Genomic DNA, 24660 nt, shown 5'->3' with positions numbered 1-24660 from the left:
ATACAAATTTTCCACATCCAAACTTCATATTCCTTCTCCCATGTGAAAATAAAATCAAATAAAATATGTGAAAATTAGCCCACAATCTGTGAAAAAATGGGTCCGGCAGAGAATCTGCGAGGCATTAAATGAATAAATGATACAACTTAGCTGTAATACAACAACAGAGCTTTTGGCTTTGTCATATTCACAGTAATTTTTCCATTGGAAACAAACCTCTCTTCCACGTCTCTCCCCGAATTCAGGCTATGGCCAAAAAAGCAGATCTCAAGTAGTTCAGCCTATTTCTACCAGCTTTCTATATACACTAAACAATTTTAGTTTATATTTGGGAATGAAAATACAATTAGCAGAAAGGACTGAACTTCAAAGCATCATGCTAAAAATGAATCAGTTTTTCATTGTCAAAGGTGATATAATCATCTGAGAGGACTGAACTTCCAAGCACCATGCTAAAAAAGAATCAGTTTTCATTGTCAAAAAGCAGAAAGCTTTGATTCCCAAGAGTTCCATAGATCTTTGAGAAGTAGGTATTCACCAACTTAGTTCTCTGTTGGCAGTGAATCAGATCTGCATATATCCCCGCGACAAAGAGGGCATACCCTGCATATCATACACATAAGCAATAAAAAATAGCAGCAAGCAGATATACTGATATCCTTCGATCATAAACGTTAGAGATATGATACAACAAGCACACAACCATGAAATATAGACAACATGAGCAGCTTTCATATTCTTCTACTTTATTCATGGAATCGTTTGATCTAGCGTTAGAGATATGATTCGACAAGCACACAACCATGAAATATAGACAACATGAGCAGCTTCATATTCTTTTTACTTTATTCATGGAATCTTGTGATCTCGAAAATTTATCATTCATTAAATCAACCTTTAGTTTGGATTGATAGACTTCAAAAGGTCAAGAAACATAATTTGACTGCTTATGGAACAAACCATAAATTAAACCAATAAACACCCATAAAATGTAATTAGAACAGCAATCCCAACAGAATAGAAAAATAAAAGAAACGATAGCATGTGTGCGCAAGAGTGTGTGTAGATTAGAAATATTAGAACAACCCAAAAGTAGCAAATTTGTTCTATACCTATGAATCTCCTTTAGCCACTTGTCAACACATGATTTGTGAAATTCATGATGGCAAGGCAATATTCGCATTCTGTCTCCTTCCTCGTACTCCACAAGGCATATATAACATCTATTAAATTGAAGGAGTCCCCAAGGGAAAGGAAAAATGAAGGTTAGTTCAGTATAAATAAGACAACATCGAATAAATTTATTGTAAATTGAAGAAAAACAATGGGTTGCAAAACTACGTTTAACAAACAATATCTTCAAAGCATTAATGTCAACACATATTTATGCAAAAGGTCTTCCATAATTTATTAGGAAAAAAAAATGTGCCACTAAGAACGTGTGTATATATATATATATATTTATTTAATATGATGTCAGATTTACCAACTGACAAAAATGACATTACTTTAGCATGCCACACAATTCAATGAGCTATCGTTCAACTGTTCTAATTACCATACAATTATCCCAACGGAAAGGAAAAATCAAGGTTGTTCAGTACAAATAAGGTACCACATCGAATAAATTTATCGTAAATTGAAGAAAAATAATGGGTTGCTATTTAACAAACAATAGCTTCAAAGCATCAATGTCAACACATATTTATTCAAAAGGACTTCAATAATTTATTAGGATAAAAAATGTGTCACTAAGAACATATATATCTATATCTATAGTCAGATTTACCAACTCACAAAAATGACATTATCTTGGCATGCCACACAAGTCAATAAGCTATTGTTCTACTGTTCTAATTACCATACAATTATCATTAACATTACCACTATTTGACAGCCAGGGTTGTAGAAAAGAGGGTTGAGACATGGTCGTTTTCCAAAGAAACATAGGTCAATGCTCCAATAGCTGAACGCTTTCGCAATAGACCATATAACGACTCTCAATAGGTAGTATCAATAAATACTGATTCCACAAAGTTACATGATTAAAACTACAAATTTAGCATATCACACACAAGAAAATTTACTATTTATTTGTACAAATAAATATATGCGTATATCTATATCTGTATCTATATCTATATGGGGCTGGCCTAACCCTCATGCCATCCAGGCCATCCTAACCCTGGGGACAAATTCTTTCAACCCCTCCAACCTTCCATGACAAAACAACCCTCATTATCCATTCCTTCCCTCAGGATATTTTCACATCCCTACCCCTCAACTTGCTTAACCACAAACGTACCATATTCCCTTCAACAATCTGTATAATTGACCACAAAGAAAATGCAACTGCCAGACTTTATCTAGATACAAGACAGGAAGAGACTACAGGATATGGACTCAAAAATCAAAATGTACTAAATGAATCAAGACCTGAAAAAGGATCTAAACAGAACTGCCATATTAATTAGCAAAAGGAAAACACAACATTTTGGTGTCTAATTATGCAAGGATATGGCAAATATAAGCTAACATTTTTATGAATTGCATTTATAAAATTATTCCTCCAAATAATCACATTTCACACAACACCACCAGCCATTTGAAATAATAGTGAAACGAAAATTTAAGGCACATCAACACTGTTTAGTAAAATAAAAAAGAAAATTAATATTAAACTACCACCATTGTTATTGTGTAGTGAAATAATACCAAAGCAGCCAAAGAGTCAATGAATTTGGTACTTACTGTGCAGCCTCCTCATTCTGCTGTCTTTGTAACTTGGTGTATAACTTGACAGGCAAAGATTCAACAACTTCAATTGGTGCAGGAACAGATCCAATTGAAGATACAGAAGGTCGGGAGGATAAAACCACAGATTGCTGGTGAATTTCATCCAGAACCTAATTAAATTAGGTACAAAGATTCAACTTATATCAAAAATAGGAAAAACGACCATCACAAAGCCAACCACACATGAAGGTTACCTCGAACAGAGCCTCAGCGAGCATGACAATTCTTGATATGCTAGCCCTTGCACTGGTTTCATCATTTACATGGGAATCCCGGCTACTCATACGACAAGTACAACGGCCTGTTCTATGTTGTCCAGATACAATACAAGACCTCTCATGTCCAGACAGGTTTTCAAAACGGCTTCCCAACCGCTGAAGAGCACGAACCTGCATCATTTTACATGGTATTAACCGGACTCAATATATGACATCGAGCAACGAATAAAACAAAGATGGCCTGGAAGAAGTATCTAGCATAGCATATTGTAAAAATGCCATCTAGAATAAATAATATTAGGTTCTGCCTAAAGCAGAATACAGCATCCTTACCAACTGCAGGGTTTTGGACTTGGTATGTTTTTAAGTCCTAAAAAGGAGAGAGGTGCTGGGATCCAATCAGATTATAACCTATACAGTATTTGCTAAATGCTCTATTTGGGTTTAAAATAGTAAAATGATGATAAATTAATAATTATAAAGCTTAGCAAAGAAGTGATAAGCCTTAATTTGTTTATGTTCTGCTTAGTGCTCATTATGTCTTACACTAGACCACAAAATTATGCATGCATACAAACCTGGGATCGTATCCTTCTTCTCCTTTCAAGGAAATTCGACCTATGTTCCAGTAGATCATGATACCTGGCTTCCCTTGACTGCGATGCTTCTGCCTCATAATCTTGGATACCAAATAATGAGCTAGACATACTAGGTGGAGGATAACCAGATACATTTGGGGAGGTTACCCCATTACCTTCAGATGCCAAGGTTCTCGACTCATCCCCCCAAGCCTGTGTCCCACTACCCTGACTGGTTTCTCTCACTTCTCCCACTTGCTGCATGGGACAAAATGTGAAGTCAGACAATGATGATCGTCGGAGAACTCTATCACGTAGTCTTCCCACACTAAGAGTTCTACTAAAACGAACATTCCGCTCAACAGGTTCTCTAGCTCCAGCATGCCTATCAGCAATTCTAGTTCCAATGCTTTCCATTTCAGTATGAGTTCTTTGAGAGCAAGAGTTTATATCAAACCCCACTCCCATACAATCACCATGTCTAACAACATCTTGAGTAGAAGAACTTGTCTGCTCATCTCCCAAGTTGTCAGAAAAAACAGATGCTGGAGTGTCGAGTTGCAAGTTAGCAGAAGTATCTTCACAATAAAGTGTAGGCCTTTGATTACTCAGTGAAGTAGTAAGCCGGTTGTTATTTCGTGGACTTTCATCTCTATCAGCCAAACCATTGGCAGATCCTGTGTGTAGCTGAACCTCGTCTTCATTGTTCAATATTGTGACACTTGTTGAAGGAAGAGGATAAGATCTGGATGACCCTAAACTGGTTGCCCTGCTTAGTCTGAAGCTTACATTACCTGGAATGAAACTAAAGCGAGAGAGGAAGCGACTAGAAGGATGCAAGGATTGATTAGAAGAAGCTCGAGCAGAGCTACTACCACTTCTGGCTGCAGAATCGGTAAGATTACCTTGACCCCACTCCACATTTGAAGATATAGAAGGCACTTCATCAGACTTCTCAACCTTGACCTTTCTGTAACACTCAATTTTTTCTTGATCTGACTCAGACCCATTACGATTTCTGTACAGGGAATTACTTCCATTTTCTTTATTCCGAGGATCACAAACCTGAATCATGAATCACACACCACTTTAGTTCCTTGAGAACTTTCGGCCAATTGACCTCATGCTAGACTACTAAACAAATAAAATTGATACACTTGCAGTTACATGGAATTCTAACGATGGGGAAAGAAAATAAGTTGCTTGAAGCATCTAAAAACCAAAATATAATAATAATAAAAATAAATGAAACAAAATTCTACTTGTGCAAATATATTATATGTAATCATGTGAAAGCTTCAATAAGGCTAAGGAGGTCCAAAATCTACAACAGCAGAGAAGTACAAAATTTTAATTTTCAAAGCGGTTGCATATTCTACTTCTTCTGTGTAAGTGCATCTTGCTGTAGCTAAAGTTCCTATTTTCAAAGGGTCAACACAATATAGAATTAAATTCTGATTAGAAACCCAAAAAAAAAAAATCCTGCTTTTTTCTTTTTTTTTTTTGCTTTTTTCTTCTCAGATAAGTTTCACCACGACAAACTTTCTATTTACCAACAATATGCACAATGCCAAATATTAACATCTAACAATTTCTAACCAAGGTGAAGATTTTATCTGAAAGTACACACGCAGTATACTTACCAAAACAACAAATATACCCCTCCAAAAAAAACAAACTCCCAGTTCGCAAACAACCCAACAAAAGAACAATACTAATAATTCCACATTGCTGATAAAAAAATAAAATAAAATAAAAAATCCAAGCACAAAAATTTATAAATAAATAAGAATAAAACGAAGGAAAAAAGAAAAAGAAAAGAAAAACAGAGACTAAAGTTCGAAAAATGGGTGGATAAAGAAGTAATGGTGAACCTGGTCATCATTGTCGCTTTCGTGAGATCGAGAAGTGGTTCCGAGACAAGAGTATTGGAAAACTCTGTGCCCTTTAGATCGACCCCTCCGACCACTACCACTTCCAGACGACGAAGACCATGTTGTTGTCGCAGTCGAAGACGGCGTCGACGACGACGAGGACGACGATGACGTCGCTTTGCTACCACTGGATCCCATCTCTCCCTTCCAATGCCTCTTCACCCCCAAGATTTAAAAAAAAATAAAAAAATAAAAAAAAAAGTACCTTCAAATGCGATTCGAATTTACATCGAACCCACCACGCATTTCGGATCTAGATGAAGCCGCGGATATGTTCACGATGAACATTTTCGGATTTTGAATCGCATTCAACAATCTCACTGAAATAGTTTTACATTATACCAAAAAAAAAAAAAAACCAAAAAAGAAAGAAGAGAGAGAGAGAAGTGTGGCAGTGGCTGAGAGAATGGGACAGAGTAACTGGCAGAGAGATGTAGAAACGAAAGGCTTTTAAGTCCAAGCGAATGAGTGAGTGAGTTTTCATGGAGGAAGAGGCAAAATAAAAAATAAAAAATAAAATTGTGGAGCTTTTTCTAGGCCTATAAATTTTTTGTGGGATTCAAATTTTATTTATTTATTTTATTTTTTAAATTTTGCTTGATGAGGTGGGGGGTGATTGGGATTTGGGATAATAAAGAAAGTGACACAATTTTTTTGGGCCGTCTTTTCCTTTTACTATTGACTGACAGACATAGCTGGTCATGGGCCCAGTGATGGAGCCCAATCTTGCTTGCCCTTCTCTACCTTTTCAAATTTTTATATTTTAAAAATAAAATGACAGTGAGAACAATAATTCAATCATATCCAATACGCATATGATTCAAACATTGTGATGTATAAGAAATTTGCATTTTCTAGTGACATCTTATATATATATATATATATATATATATATATGTATATGCAAGACATGAATGGCTGGCTCTCACCAAATTTTTTTTTTTCTTTTAAATACAAATTTTCATTTGTACATATATTTTTCACATAAAGATTATTTATTGTTACAATTATGTTAGGAAAACAATATAATCAAACCCAAACTATAAATTAGTAGAACTGACCAAATCAAGACATTAAACAATTTCTAACTATGTGGATAGTTTTTGTAATTTCTTTCCAAAATGGTATTAATAATACCAGAATTTACAATCTATTAAATATGGGTATGCATAATTTGTTAACTGAGTTTTCATTTGATATTTTTTACATTTGAGTATCTCTTAGAAAACTATTATAATTCTTATAAGATAATGCTAAACTTTGATTATGCTGGGATGTTATAAGATATACGAACAGCATTTTTATTTTGTATATATGAACTTCTACTTTTTTGAGAGTATAGAAATACCCCTTCGATCACGAAAAACCAAAAAAATAAAATAAAAATTTGAATATATATATATATATATATAGAAGATAAGATTATACTATGAATAATTTACATGCTGATCAGTACCAAAGTTAATATGTTTTTAAAAAAATATCAATTTTACAATTATACATACATAATTAAATTAATATTTTTTTTTAAAATATCAATTTTAATATTGATCTAAACTATAATCTTGTCAAATATATATATATATATATATATATTTAAAATTTCACTTACAAATCAAAATATCAATTTATCTAGGGTTTAGTGGTGTAAAAAAGAATCAAAATATCAATTTATCTAGGGTTTAGTGGTGTAAAAAAGAAGAAGAAGAAGAAGAAGAAGAAGAAGAAGAAGAAGAAGGAGGGAGATAATAAATATTTTTAGTGGTTCTGACATTAAAAAAAAAAAATTAATGATAATATTAATAATAATATTTAGTGGCAATATTAAAGAGAAAAATGCTACACAGTAAAACAGTAAGAAGCGACGGGATAAGACTGTGTCGAAGTTGAACGAAAAGCTGTGCTCTCCGGAGCGTTAAAACTTCACAGGAAAAAGGAAAAAAGGAGGAAACGACACAAAAACAACATGAACGACGACAGCCTGAGAAACGATCTGGACCCCCAAAGCGACCAGAGCTCCGACTACTTGTCGCATTCACATCCCCATCCCCATCCCCACCACCCTCTTCAGCCCCACCAGCTCCAGCCCCAGTCACAGCCTCAGACTCAGACTCAGACTCGCCGGCCCCGGGGTTTTGCTGCCGCGGCGGCTGCTGCTGCGGCTGCCGGAATGGGCACTGCCTCCGGCGCCAGCTCTGCGGATGCCGCCGCAACTTCGAGTGCCGGGAAGGGCAAAAGAGAGAGGGAGAAGGAGAAGGAGAGGACGAAGCTGCGGGAGCGTCACCGCCGAGCCATCACCAGCCGGATGCTCGCTGGGCTCAGACAGTACGGAAACTTCCCTCTCCCGGCTCGCGCCGACATGAATGACGTGCTGGCGGCGTTGGCTCGCGAAGCCGGATGGGTCGTCGAGGCCGATGGTACCACCTATAGACAGTCTCCCCCTCCATCTCAACTGGTTCGTTCACTTTTTTTTTTTTTTAATAATTTAAATTTGAGTTTTTTGTGGCGATTTTCTGGGTAATTTTAATGCTTGGTCGCCGAGAAAATCGATTGGGAAAGAAAGGAAGCTGAAATTTTAGAAGAAAAAATAAAAATAAAAATTGATTGTCGATTGTATATATACATTTCCTCGGCCACTCAGAAGTTATGTTAAGCTATAAGGGTTTTTTAATTTTTTAGAGGTTTGGGTGGTTGATATTGAAACAATGAAAGAGAAAATTCATTATTGTTCTTAGGGATTGGACTTTTTAATCCAAATATTTGATCAGGATTTTTCAGAAATTCAGCAACCGCGTTATTAGTTCATTAATGATTTTGTTTTCTTTATTTCTTTATTATTATTATTTTTTTTTTATCACGTCAATTAGTAAGGTAGTTTGTTAATTCAGAGCTTTAAAGAAAAATAGAAGAAAAAAGAGAAGGAACAAGAGAAAAGAAGAAAACTGGGAACAACTATGACCTTTTTGAATCCAAACATTCAAAATTCAGTATCTATGTATGCTATTCATAGGTCTTGAACTATAATTTTTCCTTCTGTGACTATCCTTATCTTTTGGTAGATACTTTTATGGCATGATGCTTTTATTAGTGCATTAGACTGGCAAAAATGTTAAATGGAGAAAGTGTCAGATATATAACGTTGATAACTAATTTGTTGCCATAGCTGATCGGAAAACACAATAGTTTGATCAAATTACCTAATTGTTATGTTTTTTTTAACTTGTTTTTATGCAGTGGACTTGAGCTACGTGTTTATCATGCAAATGCATTTACTTTCGTGCTTACATGAAACTTGAGTATTATATTGCTTAATAACCTGTGGCCTTTAATATTACGAAGACAATAGCATATCCTGTGAACTTTGTTTGTTGCATGATAGTTGAGTACTGTTCTAAATAATCATCTGTTTCCTTATAATATTATGCAGACAACAACATATCCTCTGAGGTCAGTTGAAAGCCCACTCTCAGCTAGTTCCTTGAAGAATTGCTCTGTGAAAGCAACATTAGACAGTCAGCCACCATCGGTGCTCAGAATTGATGAGAGCTTGTCACCAGCATCTCTTGATTCTGTTGTAATAGCAGAGAGGGATACAAAGAATGAGAAATATGCTAGTACCAGCCCCATAAATTCGGTTGAATGCCTAGAGGCTGATCAAGTAATATTTTTGACTCATTGCACGAATTAAATCTTTTATAAAGTGTGTGTGGTTCTTTTTTTTTTTTTTTTTTTTTTTTCTTTTGGGTCCTCTGAAAAATGTTATTTAGTTTACTTAGTTATCTAGAAGATTTGAAAATATGCTAGATTCTGATTTTTCTTTGATTGGTACAGCTTATGCAAGATATTCATTCCGGGGAGCATGGGAATGATTTTACAGGCACACCTTATGTTCCTGTGTATGTAATGCTTGCAGTAAGTTTGAGACTTTGCTCCTTCAATTAAATTGCATTGGGGTTTGGAAACGCTGGCAGGCACTCAATATCTGTTTAAATTTATTTCCTTCTTTTTTGTTTTTTTTGGGGGTAATTATCCATTCCTTGTTACCTCATTTTGTTTTGTATATGAATCTATATAAATATAAATCTTTGGAATTTTGTGGCAGACTGGTGTTATCAATAATTTCTGCCAGTTGGTTGATCCTGAAGGTGTGAGACAGCAGCTAAGTCATATGCAGTCTTTAAATGTAGATGGTGTTGTTGTTGATTGTTGGTGGGGAATCGTTGAAGGCTGGAGCCCACAAAAATACACTTGGTCTGGTTATAGAGATCTTTTCAACATCATACGGGAGTTCAAATTAAAATTGCAGGTAGTTTTTTGTACACACACACACAGAGACACACACACACAAAGACATTATATATGTATATACATATATCTATATATATATATATATGTGTGTGTGTGTATATGTGTGTGTATATATATATATATATATATTAAATTTTGCTATGTTGAGCTTGCATGTGCATTTTATGGTAAACTTTGCCTACTTATATTTGCCTATCACTCAGGCGGATATAATGGGGTGATGCCCACCATAACATACGCATGCAAGCCCACTATAGCCGGAATGTATATATATTATAATTTATGATGTTGACTGATATTTTATGTGTTTATGCGCGTTTTATCATATTCTTAGTATCAATGACTTAATTTGCAGATTCAAGACATTTTGTAAGATTAAAAAAAATAAGGATTTGCTTACTAAATTTTCGTGGATTTAAGGAATTTGCACCTTTTCCTTGTACGAACATAAAAACCCCAAGAATGCATCGGCACATATGCTCTCGTTCATTCTTACCTCTTGAAATGAAATTAGCATATTGTGAATGTTTCACTAAATTCTGTCTCTCTGTTAAATGACTTGTAGATTTCTTAGTATTGTTTCTTGGAGTAGATAGTGAACCTGCTGACAATAAAGTATCCTCATTCAATCAAATTGTCAGTTTTGGATAAGATTATTTTATTGTAAAAGTGCTGAATGAGCATATTTCCATGAAATGGAGCTACCTAAATCTAAACACTCTTAAAAAGAAAAAAAAAAAAAAAATGCAATTCATTGGTCAGCAGTATGTTATATTCAATTACATGGTAGTGGGTTCGTGCAATCTTGTCTGTTTGTTGTGTTTTCTCCTTACTAGGCTGTATGTGAATTACCATACTATTTTGTGAAAAATTATATATGCTCTTTATTTTCTATACAGAAACAAATTTCTTGAGATATTTATGTATTACTACATGGTAGTTGGTATTATATAGGGTGCTAGTTTTGAGAATTTCTTGTGTCTTGTTTTACAACAGAATTAGAACCTTCTTATAAGCCTAAGTATTTTTATACGTCTATGGTGCTGATTTAATGTGTATAAGTATTTCTATGTTTTCAAGGTTCTGATTTTTATTTTTTATTTTTGTAATTAATACATGTATAAGTTCCATTCCTAGATATTTTATCTCTATACTGAGTGGTTCAAAAGGAAAAGGTTAGACATATAATTTGTACAAACATCGCTATAGTGCATGTTTTTGTTGGTATCTCAAGTACAAGAGTCACTGCTTCCTTGGATAAGTAAAGTAGTTTATGTTGCATTGTTGTTTATTTTGTGTCTTCTACTGCCATCTACTAGAGTGAGATTCTAACTTCTTGTGAGAATCCGTCTTGTTCGCACAGTTCTATAAAGAATTGTCTATGTTTATTGAGGCATCTTACATTTGGAGTGATATCTAAATTCTATTTTCTTGAAGGTTGTAATGGCGTTTCATGAATATGGTGGAAGTGAGGCTGGTGATGCACTGATCACAATTCCGCAGTGGGTTTTAGAGATTGGAAAGGACAATCAAGACATATTCTTCACTGATCGTGAAGGGAGGAGGAATACTGAATGTCTATCTTGGGGCATTGACAAAGAACGGGTTTTACTAGGAAGGACTGCTATTGAGGTATTGAAAGATTAGATCATATGGTATCTGATCATTCTTTTCCTACAATGGAGCATAAAACTTATAATATATTTGCATATCTTTTATTTTCATTTAAATATTTTATAAATAGTTAATTTGAAATGTTTGTGCTTGTTGTGACTTCATTCATGCATTGGACCTATTTTTGTCAGCTAGATCTCCTAGGTGGTTAGGGCTGGTAGGTTCATTTTCTTTGATGGTAAACATACACACACAACTGAGTGGAACCCTGCTTGGCTTGACAGATGCAAATAACATTTTCCATCCCAACTATCCCATATATGGGACAGCCTACTGTCTTTGTAGGCTCACTTATCTCATTATCATCAATGTGCAGGTCTATTTTGATTTCATGAGAAGCTTCCGCACCGAGTTTGATGACCTGTTTGCTGAGGGGCTCATTTGTGCAGTAGAAATTGGACTTGGAGCATCTGGGGAGCTTAAGTATCCATCTTTTTCAGAAAGAATGGGATGGAGATATCCTGGTATCGGTGAGTTCCAGGTATCTGTAGAAGCTTATTCCATTTTATCCATGTGTCACTTCTATTGAATTCATCGTCTATCATGAAGCCTCATGGTCATATATGTGCAACTTAATTTATTGAGAGGAGTCTTAACCATCTATTCTTCAAAAGCTGCTACCTTAGAATGTTACCAATTTTTTGGCTGAGGTTCTGTGCATTTTGATTTTATGTATGCCATGAATTTTTTCAAAGCCTGCATTGCTCCATGTTTCAACATTTAATCTTATGTTGTATTTCTTGAACTTGTGTTGGTCACTTTTGGACAGTGCTATGATAAATACCTACAACAAAGTCTTAGGAAAGCAGCAAAATTGCGTGGGCACTCATTTTGGGCTAGGGGACCTGATAATTCTGGTCAATACAATTCTAGGCCACATGAAACTGGCTTTTTTTGTGAAAGAGGTGATTATGACAGCTATTATGGGAGATTTTTCCTCAATTGGTATGCCCAGTCACTAATTGACCATGCAGATAATGTTTTGTCTCTTGCAAGCCTTGCATTTGAGGAAACAAAAATTGTTGTTAAGGTAAGAGGGTGTCCAGTGTGATCTAATCTCATTTAATGTTTTAGTATGTTGATTCCTTGTACTTGCTAGAGATAGTGTTTTCTTCTGGTGTCTGCCATGTATTTGTGTATTTTCTTCTGGTGTTTGTCATGCATTTCAATCCAAGGTCCACTTTTTGATAGTATTTAAGTTCAAAAGTAAGTCCATAAACCATTACTGGTTACTCAAATCTTTAGTGTTATGGATAATGGACATGGCTTTGTATGTTAACTGATGTATCAATGGGGCTATTGATGATGAAATAAAAGGGAACTTGTGAGTGATTATTAGATGATACCACCTAATACTTACTTCATATAGGAACTGACTTTTGGCATGTTGAGAAAAGCTCAGATGCTGTCTTAAAAATGAGATACTAATGGTATGTTTGGATATTTGGATGAAAAAGAAGGGAAACAAAGGAAGGGGGAGAGGAGATCATAAAGCATATAATTAAATGGTATTGGAAGAGCGTTGTTAAGGAGTCTAATCTTTTTGAGAAATGTATGCATGCCTATCTATTTTTAAAAATAATAAGAATTTTGAATAATGAAGTTAGATTTTGGTTTATCAGTTGAACCTGGGAAAGGAATGGGCTTTATTGGAATGCCAATGCACAAATAATAAGGTTTTATTCAGTGATTGCTGGCTAATTAAGGTCCGATGTCCAACATGGGGATGGTGGGTGAATATTTGTTAATTGAAGATGAATGGCATTTTTGTCTTTTATACATCAAGCTTTTGACTTAGGAACTAAAACTAAATGGATTCACATTATCAATGGTTCAACATAATGGCATTGGCATGAAGTACAATACTTGAAAAGACGCCTATGTGCAGGTTCCAGCAGTTTATTGGTGGTACAGGACTTCTAGTCATGCAGCAGAGCTTACTTCTGGATACTACAACCCTACAAATCAGGATGGTTATGCTCCAGTTTTTGATGTTTTAAGGAAATATTCTGTGACAGTGAAATTTGTTTGCCCAGGCATGCAGATTTCCAGTCAGGATAATGATGAAGCTTTGGCTGATCCAGAAAGTTTAAGTTGGCAGGTGATGGCTTCCTTACTTTTAAGACTCAGTTTTTTACTGTATTGGGTATTGCAAGCATCCTGTAACATAAGTCAATGTTGAGTAAACCCTGGTTTTTCCTACTATTTGAAACTTATACTCAAGTAATGTTAAGAGTTCGGATGATTGGACTATATGGATTATTTTTCCCACTTTAATCATGCTGATAAAATTTTCTAATATCCCTACAGGTTTTAAACTCTGCCTGGGATCGAGGATTGATTATAGCAGGTGAAAATGCACTATCATGTTATGATAGGGAAGGATGCATGAGAGCTGTTCAGATGGCCAAGCCAAGAAATGATCCTGATCATCATCATTTCTTATTCTTTGTATATCATCAGCCATCTCCTCTTGTTCAAGGAACTATTTGCTTCTCAGAGTTGGATTACTTCATAAAGTGCATGCATGGTAAGGGTTTCTTCACTTTAATCTATTTGCTTGAAGGTATTTTACTAATGGTTGTATGGATGAAAAATTAAATTAAATTCTTTCATTATATTCACTCTCATATCCTTCCTTTCACTTGTGGAGGCATAATAGAAATGTAGCATACTTCAAGCCCTTTTCTACATGAAAATGAAAAATCAATTCATTTCAGTCACTGACAATTCATAAACTTGTTTTCAATGCAATTTAGACCACAAAGCAGTAATAGTAATTGGATATCAAGAAGTAATTTCACAGTAGCTACTTCCTAAATAAAGTCGGTCTAGACCAACTTGCTTAATTAGTTAATATTATATGGTATGGACAAACATATCATTACTGTACCTTTGTAAATAGGCACTGGCAGCAATATTCTGACATTAAGTCTTAACTATTTCCAGTGTGGTAATAGCCAATAGGTGCATTCATCATTCCACTAATTTTCAAAGGGTAAAGGAAAAACATTGAAAGAAATAATTTTATTAGTAATCGTAATGGTAAAAGAATAAAATGAGAGAAATAGGAAAATGCTGAAATGGATTTGTCTCTGTCTAACAATTGTAAAAATATTCTACAAGATCTCAACGATGATTAGATTGTCTGATCGTACAAATTAACTTCCTAGGTACAGCTGCTCTTGACCTGTGGTCTTCCACATTGCTTGTAATGGTAAAAACTATTTATCTTTAATTTTATTGTTAAAAACAGAAACAGAAACAGAAAAAAATAAAAATAAAAATAAGACATATAGATGCATGAGTGTGAGTTAGTGAGTTCTTCATAATGCTTATTATTAATCCTTTGCAGGTGAAATAGCAGGTGATCTTGTATCCTGATAAGTGTGTGAGATTTCTGTTTTGTGTGGGATGGTGTTCAACGATTACAGCAGATCTCAACTGCTTGACATCAGGGAAATTAGAGAGGTAAAGATGGTTTAGTTTTGGTTTAAAAGCATCAGCATAGGCTTCCCAACTTAAGGAAGTTTTGTCTGGTTTTTTTATAGTTCTTATTGACTTTGCTTTATATTATGAACTGTCATCTAGTGCCCAAGGAGAGGCAGTTGGTAAATACTTTGTCCAGGAGTTTGATAGGGGTGAGGCAGGTTTTAGATTCTTAGGGTAACAATGTAAAGTGCTTTAATGTCGGGGATGTATCTAGAAAAGCTCTTCGAGAATTTGTACCATTGACTGAAATTTGAATGGTGTAGAACATCAATCATTTTATTTGTTTATTTTTTAAGTACGCTATAATTCCTGGCATAATTGAATGCGGGTTGGAAGTGTTACATGAAAAATGAAAAGATATGTTACCGTTGGCCAAATTATGTTATTCTATCGTTTAAATTCTGTATATGTAATCATTGAAGTTTTAGCATGTAAACAAATTATGTTATTCCATAGTTTAAATTCTGGATATATAATTATTGAAGTTTTAGTATACAAGTTCATTAAGATTGTAATTTTATTGGTCAAAGTATTGAAGAAATTTGATAATCAGGTTATTTCTTCTAAGCGAATTTGTGGATTTATCATATTATTACTGGTTTAGTAAAATGAGAAATTTAATCATGTGTGGTAGTCGGTTTTATTTTGGAATCTAGATTTTTTTTTGCTGGATTGACAATGCTTGGTTAGGATTTAAAAAACAAATATAGTCTATATAGATGAGGATGAAAAAAATTAAAAGACAAACGGATGAGGGCCTTATTTTATTTTTGTTTGTTTGTATTATTTTGTTTTGTTTTGTTTTTTGTTTTGTTTTTTTGTTTTTTTTGTTTTTTGTAACTACTTTTCAATTTTGAATGAGTTCTTAAAAATAATGGTTCAAATTTTTATTTATTTATTTTTTATTAATATTTTTATTTTTTCTGCACTTACGTCTTCACATACGGTGAGCTGAACCATAGAAGAGGTGAGCCGAAAACCAAATCCATGCAGCACCACAAGCAACTGAGACTCAGAAAGAGTTGAAGGCTTAGTTTGGAAAATAAGCAAAAGATTAGCTGAAGCAATAAGCAGGTTTTTTAACAATCTGAATAGTAGTTGGTAAATTGTTATTTTAAAATTGTTAAAAGTTATAAGATTAAAATTTTAGCGTATGATTAAATTGTATATAATATCTATATATATTATTACTATATATAAATGGATAAAAAAAAAATTATTAGTTGAAAGATATAATAGTAATTTTAATTTTAAAATTCTGATTATACTAGAAGGAGAGTTTGAAAAATTATTTTAACTGCTAAGATTTTAGTTTTAGTTTTTGGAAGGGATAAATTATTAAAAAATTTTAAACTTTTAGATTTACTAAACATTATATTTAATGACAAGTTCTTCTATGAGTCAAAAGTGGAAATTTAAAAGCAACCCCAAGTGCAGCCGAAGGCTAAGAGTATACAAAACGGAATCAAATATCCCAATGCATAGATAAAAAGGATATTATTACAAGAGATCTCAATACTATACTTAAAAGTGACATTATTTTTGAAATTTTTTTTTCTTTTTTTTTTTTTGTTAACAAATTGGTCCTAAACTTATTTGTTTCAAAGTTAGTTGCTAACTAACTTTCTTTCCAGCCAAATTTCCATTATCATGAGTGATCATTTGTGCAATAAACACTAAAAAATACTTCTAAATATATTTTTTAAATAAAATATATATTTTTATTGACAATTATTTAAAAATTTTAATTTTTTATTAGAAAATCATCAAAATAAAATTGGAAAAGTACTTTATCTTTGCAATATATTCTTAAAAAAGAAATAAAAATTTTAAAATATATAAAGATTATTTATTAATGATTTTATTTTTAAAATCAAATATCATTCAGTAAAGTTTCATCTTGCTTCATTCATTTATTTATTATAAAATATAGATTTTTTTTTTTAATTTATGGGAATGATTTACAAACATTTTGAAATTTGTATATTGGTTTTTTATTTTATATTCTCTTAGAAAATTTCAAACTTTTAATGCTCAATTCAATTTTTAGATATGGTTTTATAGACCCCGATTTATCAAAAAAAAAAAAAAAAAAAAAGAGATATGGTTTTGTATAAAAAGTATAACTTTTAGATTTTTATTGGTCATAAAGAAATTATCTTTTAGATTTTTATGAGGCATAAAGAAATTATCTTTAAAAAAAGATCTTTTCAAAAAATATTTTTCTCTTACATTTTTTGATTATTAGCACATATGATTTGCGAATTTTAATAATTTTAAAAAAATTTACAATAAATAAATGAAGTATATAAAATGAAACTTAACTAAATAGCATTTGATTTTAAGAATAATTTTTTTTTGAAAATAATTTATACATATTTTAAATTTTTTATCTTTTTTAAAAATATTTCAAAAGATAAAGTATTTTACCAATTTTATTTTAATGATTTTCCATAAAAAAAAATGAAGATTTTAAAATAATTGTTGATAAAAATATTTATTTTATTAAAAAATATATTTAAAAACATTTTTAGGTTTTTCTTAATGTTTATTGCATATGTGGTTTATAAACTATATAAAAATTTCATTTTAGTTCCTCATGGTAATAAAATTTTGAATGGAAAATTGGCTTGAGACTAACAGTAGTGAAACAAAATTGTACTTGTTAAAAAAATAGTTTAATGACCCAAGTGCCAGAATAGTTTAATAACCAAAGTGTCACTGACACTATAGTTTACCTTAGGGACTTCTGGTAATCTCTAGATAAAACGACAATTGTTAACCTTCATTCATAGCAAATAACACCAAGAATATATATATATATATACATATATATTTTATAACCTTTCTATAGTGATAATTTATATTGAAATGACCTCTACATAGTTATATGAAAATTCTGATTCTAACTTGAGCTAGTTATAAACAATAATGAACTTCATATTGTAATAAGTTTTTAAGATCATATCTTAAAAATGATATTTGTCTCCATTTAGTAATAATTATCTGTATATTGCCATATATATATATATATATATATGCTATGTTACATTAATTAAAAGTTTGACATGAAACAAAATATTAATCTAAAGTTGTTTGGAACAATATATTTATAAAATTTATATTTGAGAGAAAAATATTGAAGAGAATAAAAAAATTTAGTCTTTTGATATCATTTTCATATTTACAATACTACATAAATACATATGTTAGTTTTTAAAATTTATATTTATCTCTTTTGTCAATGTCAGTACTTTGAATTTGGCATGCTCCATTAATTAACTATTAATGTGGTGCATAATTTATTTTTGTGCACCTTGTACTAGGATAACAAAGTAAAAACAATAATTTTTATAACTACATTTTTGATAAACTATATGCTGCTCATAGTAATAAGATTAGTTTGGTCCCAACATTATGATTCTCTCTCTCTCTCTCTCTCTCTTTTTATATATATATATATATATATATATTCCTTTATCCATCTAGATTCCTCAGGTTTTATATTATGCTAAAAATATTTGATCCTTGGATTTTTAATTTTAAGTTAGCCTAAATCATCCTTAAATTTGTAAGGAAAATTGATATCGTTGCATGCCGAACTTGATTGAAACTGATACTTTGCACCTGAAAGAATTTTTTTGGCAATATACACCGTGAACTCACAATATTCTAACACTGTTGGTCCTTCTATCAAATACTTAACCAAAATGAATGCACAAAGTACAATTTTTATATAGTTTAGAGTACAAATTGCAAAACTTTTCAAACAAAAAGTAATGAGAAATAAAAAATAATTAAAAAGAGGATCATTATTTTTTTAATAAGTTAGTTAAAAACTTTAAAAAAAAATTGCAAATGTAATTTTTCAAATATAAAAATAAAAATAAAAATATTCTACATATAATAAATATTCTAAAAAATAAAAAAATTCGAATATTTATAACAAAATTCCATAGATTATTATAAAAATGCAAATATAATTTTTCAAAATATCAAAACAATACTTTGTGCATATTTTAGAGATTAAAAAAAAAAACTATAAAAGAAAGTGATAAAGTATTTCTAACATATAAAAGAAAACTTTGCAAATCAATTTTTTATAAAATATGTTCTTTTATTTATATATATTTTTATACTTATATTTTATAAAAATAATTTTCAAAGTTTTTTTTTAATATTTTAGATATAATTAATCACTTTTTTTTATTGGTCTTTATGCTTTTTTTTAATATCTCAAATATGCACAAGTTATTCTTTTTATTTTTATTGAAAAATTAAATTTGCATTTTTATAATAATCTATGCAATTTTTGTATAATTTTGTTTTATTTTTTAGAAAATTTATCATTTGTAAATTTTTTTATTTTTATTTTTGAAATTTTTTTATTTTTGAAAAAGTACATTTATAATTGTTCAAAGTTTTTATTAAATTAATTAAAAAATAATAATCATTTTTGTAATCTTTTTGTTTCTCATTACTTTTTATTTGAAATTTTTGTAATTTAAACCCTAAACTATATAAAAATTGCATTTTAAACCCTCAGTTTCGTTACTTATTTGACAAAAGGACCAATGATGTAAGGAAGTTGTGAGTTCGGGGTACAAATTGCCAGAAAGAAAAATCTTTAAGGTGTAAAATGTCAATCCTAATAAAGTTCAGAATGCAACTATATCAATTTCTCAAATCAGTAAAAAAGCAAAATTTGATTTGGTTTATTATTATTATTATTTTGATCTAGAAGCGGACCAAATTTTCCATGCCTGAAGGTACTAGAATTTTTTCCCTTGAAGTGAAAGGATTCGAATTATGGATGTTGGTTAGAAGAAATAAAGGCTGATAATCCACTCATGGAATATATCAAAGTTTAAAATATCTGATATTTCTTCGAAATGTTTTCGATATTTTTTTTTTGAAGGGGTCGAAATAAAATTTAGGTTCGAAATGAAAATGGATAGAATTTCCATAATATCCATTGAAATTTCGAAAATTTTGCCAAAATTTCCATGAAAATTTTTGTAAAATATCCACATCAAATCCTTAATGATTTGGTTAAAAAATCTATAATTTCCACGGAAATTTCTGAAATTTTGAAAATATCCAAGGAATTTTTTAATTTTTTTAAAAAAATTCATAAATATTATTGATATTTAGTAAAAAGTTTTACCAAATTAACTTCATTGATAATTTTTTTAACCCTTTAATTGCTTTTTAAACATTTAGTGCTATAAGCAAAATAGAATGAATTAAATTGAATAATATTAATAAGTTCTACTTATTGAATATCGATAAAGCAAAAATATAAAGATTGTAGATTGTATTTTTTAATCTGGCAAATTTTATTATCGGAAATATCTGTTTTACAAATGTGGGTAAATAGATGATGAAATATATAAATGTGAAATAATAATGTTCGTTTGAAAAATAAAAATTTCTGACAATTCACAATTTATTTTTTTTTTTCAATATATTTTTGAAGAAGTTAGGAGAGGTAGTGGCTAAAAGGAATCACCAGTTCGAGAAGTTGGATTAAGTCTGTTTACTGGTGAACAATATTACACACATGCAACACAAGATAAAGATCATGTGAGTAGAGATGTAAGTCAAGGATTCGATACTGTTAAAACAAGCTATATATGTAAAGAAAAACCTATAATGGAGATGTTACAACAAGAAAAAGATTCAATTTCTATGAATTTTGGATCTATGAGGATTAGAAGTCATTTTTATAACCCTTATTCAATGGATATTTATGGAATGTCATCAAGTAGTAACTCATGGGTACCATATCAAACTCAACCATCAGAGAGTAGTATTTATGCACACAGTCAACCAATAATACAAGATCCATATAGTTAACATATTAATAATTATATGCAAAATCATCAGAGAGATACATCTTTTCATAATTACTTCTCACATTTCACATCTCAAAATCAAAATGAGAAACAAACCGATGATTTTCAACCATCCAGAAGTTCTATGTGGTATTAAGATGACATTTACGAACTACAATGTAATTGTAATAATTGTTTTATATATTTTAGTTAATAAATAATTTTATCATATATGTATTTTTTGATCTATTTTTATTAATAATAATTCATCTATGATCATTAATGCTTATTATAATCAATTCACTAAGAAGAATATAATATCTATTCAATATTTTAGCAAGTTTTATAATTAATTTGATAATTGATGGATTAAATAAGCTAATTCAAAGTTTCAATAAAAATTTCCATTTTTTAAAATAAATTTCCACCATTTTTTATAATTTTTTTTATTGATATTCAATATTTTTTGATATTTTTAAAAAAAAATTTCGTATTTTAAACTCTCAATATTTCCACCGATATCGATTTTTTAAACCTTGTAATATATCTTGGCTAGATTGTCTATTTTAATGGACTATATATACAAAATTATATAACATCTAGTTATAAAAATTTATATAAAATTAAATTAATAAAAACATGTTTGATATATGTAATAATTATTTCTAATAAAATAGGAATACATATCCATGACAATTAAGAAAGGGTAAAATATATATATATATATATATATTTCTATTAATATGTTTGGTTATTATCTTAAATTAGGTTCAATGTTTAAATTTTACCCAAAAAAAAAATCTTCCAAAAATATTAAATTTTGTAAAAATTAATCAAAGTCAAAATTTATAGTTATTTTTGTATTTTAATTTAAAATAATCAATCCATATTTAAATATATTTTGAATATAGTAAGGATATTTATCATTCAAATAAAGTAATAACAATTGAGTTTTTTAAAAGAAATAGTTATTCCTTAATATAGGTATTTCTATCCTAAAATTTAAAATATATCAAATATAAGATTAATTAATTTTATAAAATAACTATTTAATTCCTATATTTATTCTTATTACAAACGTGCATTAAATAAAGAAATTATCGGTTAGGATTAAAAAGTAAACAAAAATTACATAACTAAATCAAATATTTTTGTTTTCTAACCATCCCTTCGGCACCTTTTACCAGTCCCTTTATGCTTATTGGACATTTGGAGAACAATAAAGCCAAAAATATATATATATATATATATATATAGGTGTATACATTTGAAGACATATGATTAGATATATGGGTTATAAATTGATAAAAAATCAAAAACTTAATTGATAAAAAATCAAAAACTTACTTAAAACCAATTCCAATTTGTTTTTGTTTTGTTATTACACCTTGTAGAGTAGCATTGTATATTTATATTTGTGTATTATAATGGAAGGGAAAAAAAAGGTTCAATTTTTTGTTTTAGTACTTAAGTTTAGATTGATTGTAATTCTACTTTTTTTTTTAAATAAAAAAATTTAGATTTTATTAGGGTTAGGCTAAAGATATAACATCTAGAATTTATGAATTCGTAAATTAATAAGATATGATTTTATTAGGGTTAGGTTAAAGAGATAACATCTAGAATTTATGAATTCATAAATTAATAAGGTATGTTAAAATTGATATATAATTAGCATCTTTTTTTAGTAAAAATATATATAATTAGCATTGAATAGATAACATTGAAAATTTACCAAAAAACAACAACAACAACAATAATAACATTGTAAAGAAATTGAAAAATTAATGGGGCCATATGTAAAATTATACCTAATTATGGGAGGACAGGGCCATGACCCTATAATAGTTCTATCCATGAGATAAGTATTAGCTAATGGTAATTTGTTAAATATCTTAAGCAACTATTAAATTAAGAGAAAGAAAAAAATAAAAAAGCCAACATAATTTAAAATTATGTTCAAATTTTTTTTCCCCTTGACTTTATTATTAATTTAGGTACCTAATAAACTTTAAACTATGACTAACACTTGACATAAGTAAATTATACATAATTAGGTAGATAAAAATGCAAAACAAAAATAAAAGCCGACCATGTTATCAAATAACACTGGATGCACAGAATATGGCAACCAAAAACAAGAAGAAATGAGGGCTAAAAAATTTGATCCTTTGTATTATAATTATTAATGGAATGAGAGTCATATCACATAACGAACATGCACTAAGATTCTGGTTATAAGGGTAATTTCGTCCTGGCCACCAACGTCACATATACTTTTGTCTCTCTTCACTACCTAGTTTTAACAATTTCAAAATCAATCGCCATTTTATTCTCTCTATAAGTAGCTCAATTTGATCGGATCATCTTAAGCTACTTTCCATCGTTTTCAATGGCAATGTACTCAATTGGTTTTATGATAACTATTATCGTTTTCGTTGGCAATGTACTTGATTGGCTTTATAACAAATATTTCCTAACTTATATTGAGAGATATGATAATGTAACAAATGCTAAAAGTTATTTCATTTTCATTCCTAAACTTATGACAAATATTTCCTAACTTCTAATAAAAGATATATGAAAATATAATAAGTGCTAAAAGTTATCTTATTTTCATCCTCAATAAAGCTTTTTAATTACTTTTAAATCACTAACTGAGATTTCGCCTATAAAGCTTATTATAGTTCTTGCACTACAAAGACACCGGACTACATGCCTCGAAAGTTTGTTTGCTCTGCTCCTTTTTTTTTTTTTCTTCTATTTTTCATTGTATTGATATTATAAATTACAAGCACAAATGCTTGAATCCAGAAAGTGCTACATTAGAGGGATAGCTTTACGAGCTGCTTTTATTTTATTTTATTTTTGATAGTATGATGACCTTTTAATGCTCAAATGCTTAAGTGAGAAAAATGGCATAAATAATATATATAGTAAACAATTGAAGCACCTAAATCCCAATAAAATGGAAAAGGGAGAGAAAATCTAAAATTGATGTTTTTGAGGCTGAAAATTGGTGCATATATGGGCCACTCTTCTACATTAAATATTAAATATATACAACCATTTAATATGCAGTGATACTTGAGACTTGGGAATTTTATTTTATTTTTAATTGAAGAAATAAGATTAATTCATTAAACTATAAAAATCATCAAGAACAAACGGAAGTGGCCACTCGGGCTCCTTCTTCATCCTTCCAAGTACATTAATAACGATTACAATGAAAAGCAAATTTAGCCCATCCATGAGCTACTTTATTTGTAGAACTGAGCTTTCTTTTTTTTTTTTTTTAAATTTATTTATTTATAAAAAAAATTATAATATATATATATATATATATATGAGATGTGGAGACTCAATTTCATAATATTATTTAAAAAAAACAATGATTTTTATGGTTTTGGATTGTTCTTGAAAAAAAACTTAATTGAGCCTAAACTAGTATTTTAAAAGGCTAAAACGTAAACGAAGCGTTTACGTTGTTATGAGGCGAGACATAAATCTTAGAGCTTTGGGGCATAAGCTTTTTGGAAATTAAGTTATAATATTAAAAAATAAAATATATATTTAAATTGATATGAAAAATAAAAGATAAAAACATAAATAATTTCTATAGTGTAAAATAAATCAATTAAAATTTAAGTAAATGTAAAATTAATAAATTATAAATAAATATACAATAAAATATGCACTTTTAATTTATAAAGATAAGCTAATTTTTTTATAAAATAAAATATTAAAAAAATTAGATTTAATTATATTTATGAAGTATACATCTTACTGTTTGAGACATAAAAGAATACATTTTTATACCCAT

The 24660-nt window shown here is 30.1% G+C and overlaps 2 protein-coding genes across 5 annotated transcripts; one reads left to right on the top strand and one right to left on the bottom strand.

Moving 5' to 3' along the window:
* Positions 1-87: 87 nt before the first annotated feature.
* Positions 88-6059, bottom strand: LOC107430579 (uncharacterized). 2 transcript variants are annotated; one of them, XM_016041428.4, is made up of 6 exons: positions 5467-6059; positions 3593-4657; positions 2991-3185; positions 2752-2885; positions 1113-1223; positions 88-603 (listed from the first exon to the last, which is right to left on the bottom strand). In XM_016041428.4, the coding sequence occupies exons 1-6, from the start codon at positions 5662-5664 to the stop codon at positions 543-545; spliced, it is 1764 nt and encodes a 587-aa protein (XP_015896914.3). In that variant the 5' UTR covers positions 5665-6059; the 3' UTR covers positions 88-542. The 2 variants fall into 2 exon arrangements, with proteins under 2 accessions (XP_015896914.3, XP_015896913.3); XM_016041427.4 differs by having other exon boundaries at positions 2752-2906; positions 5467-6057.
* Positions 6060-7332: 1273 nt separating this feature from the next.
* LOC107430525 (beta-amylase 8) lies at positions 7333-16229 on the top strand. 3 transcript variants are annotated; one of them, XR_009639373.1, is made up of 11 exons: positions 7333-7981; positions 8954-9184; positions 9358-9438; positions 9629-9832; positions 11272-11466; positions 11825-11989; positions 12278-12538; positions 13397-13609; positions 13819-14038; positions 14864-14979; positions 15963-16229. XR_009639373.1 is itself a non-coding variant. In XM_048464047.2 (10 exons), the coding sequence occupies exons 1-10, from the start codon at positions 7493-7495 to the stop codon at positions 14890-14892; spliced, it is 2088 nt and encodes a 695-aa protein (XP_048320004.1). In that variant the 5' UTR covers positions 7333-7492; the 3' UTR covers positions 14893-15484. The 3 variants fall into 3 exon arrangements, 1 of the variants encoding a protein (XP_048320004.1); XR_007238022.2 differs by lacking the exon at positions 15963-16229 and adding an exon at positions 15100-15484; XM_048464047.2 differs by lacking the exon at positions 15963-16229 and having other exon boundaries at positions 14864-15484.
* Positions 16230-24660: the final 8431 nt, after the last annotated feature.

The sequence above is a fragment of the Ziziphus jujuba genome, chromosome 6 (assembly GCF_031755915.1).
Source record: "Ziziphus jujuba cultivar Dongzao chromosome 6, ASM3175591v1".
Lineage (NCBI taxonomy): Eukaryota > Viridiplantae > Streptophyta > Magnoliopsida > Rosales > Rhamnaceae > Ziziphus > Ziziphus jujuba.
This window is presented reverse-complemented; position numbering and strand designations above follow the sequence as displayed.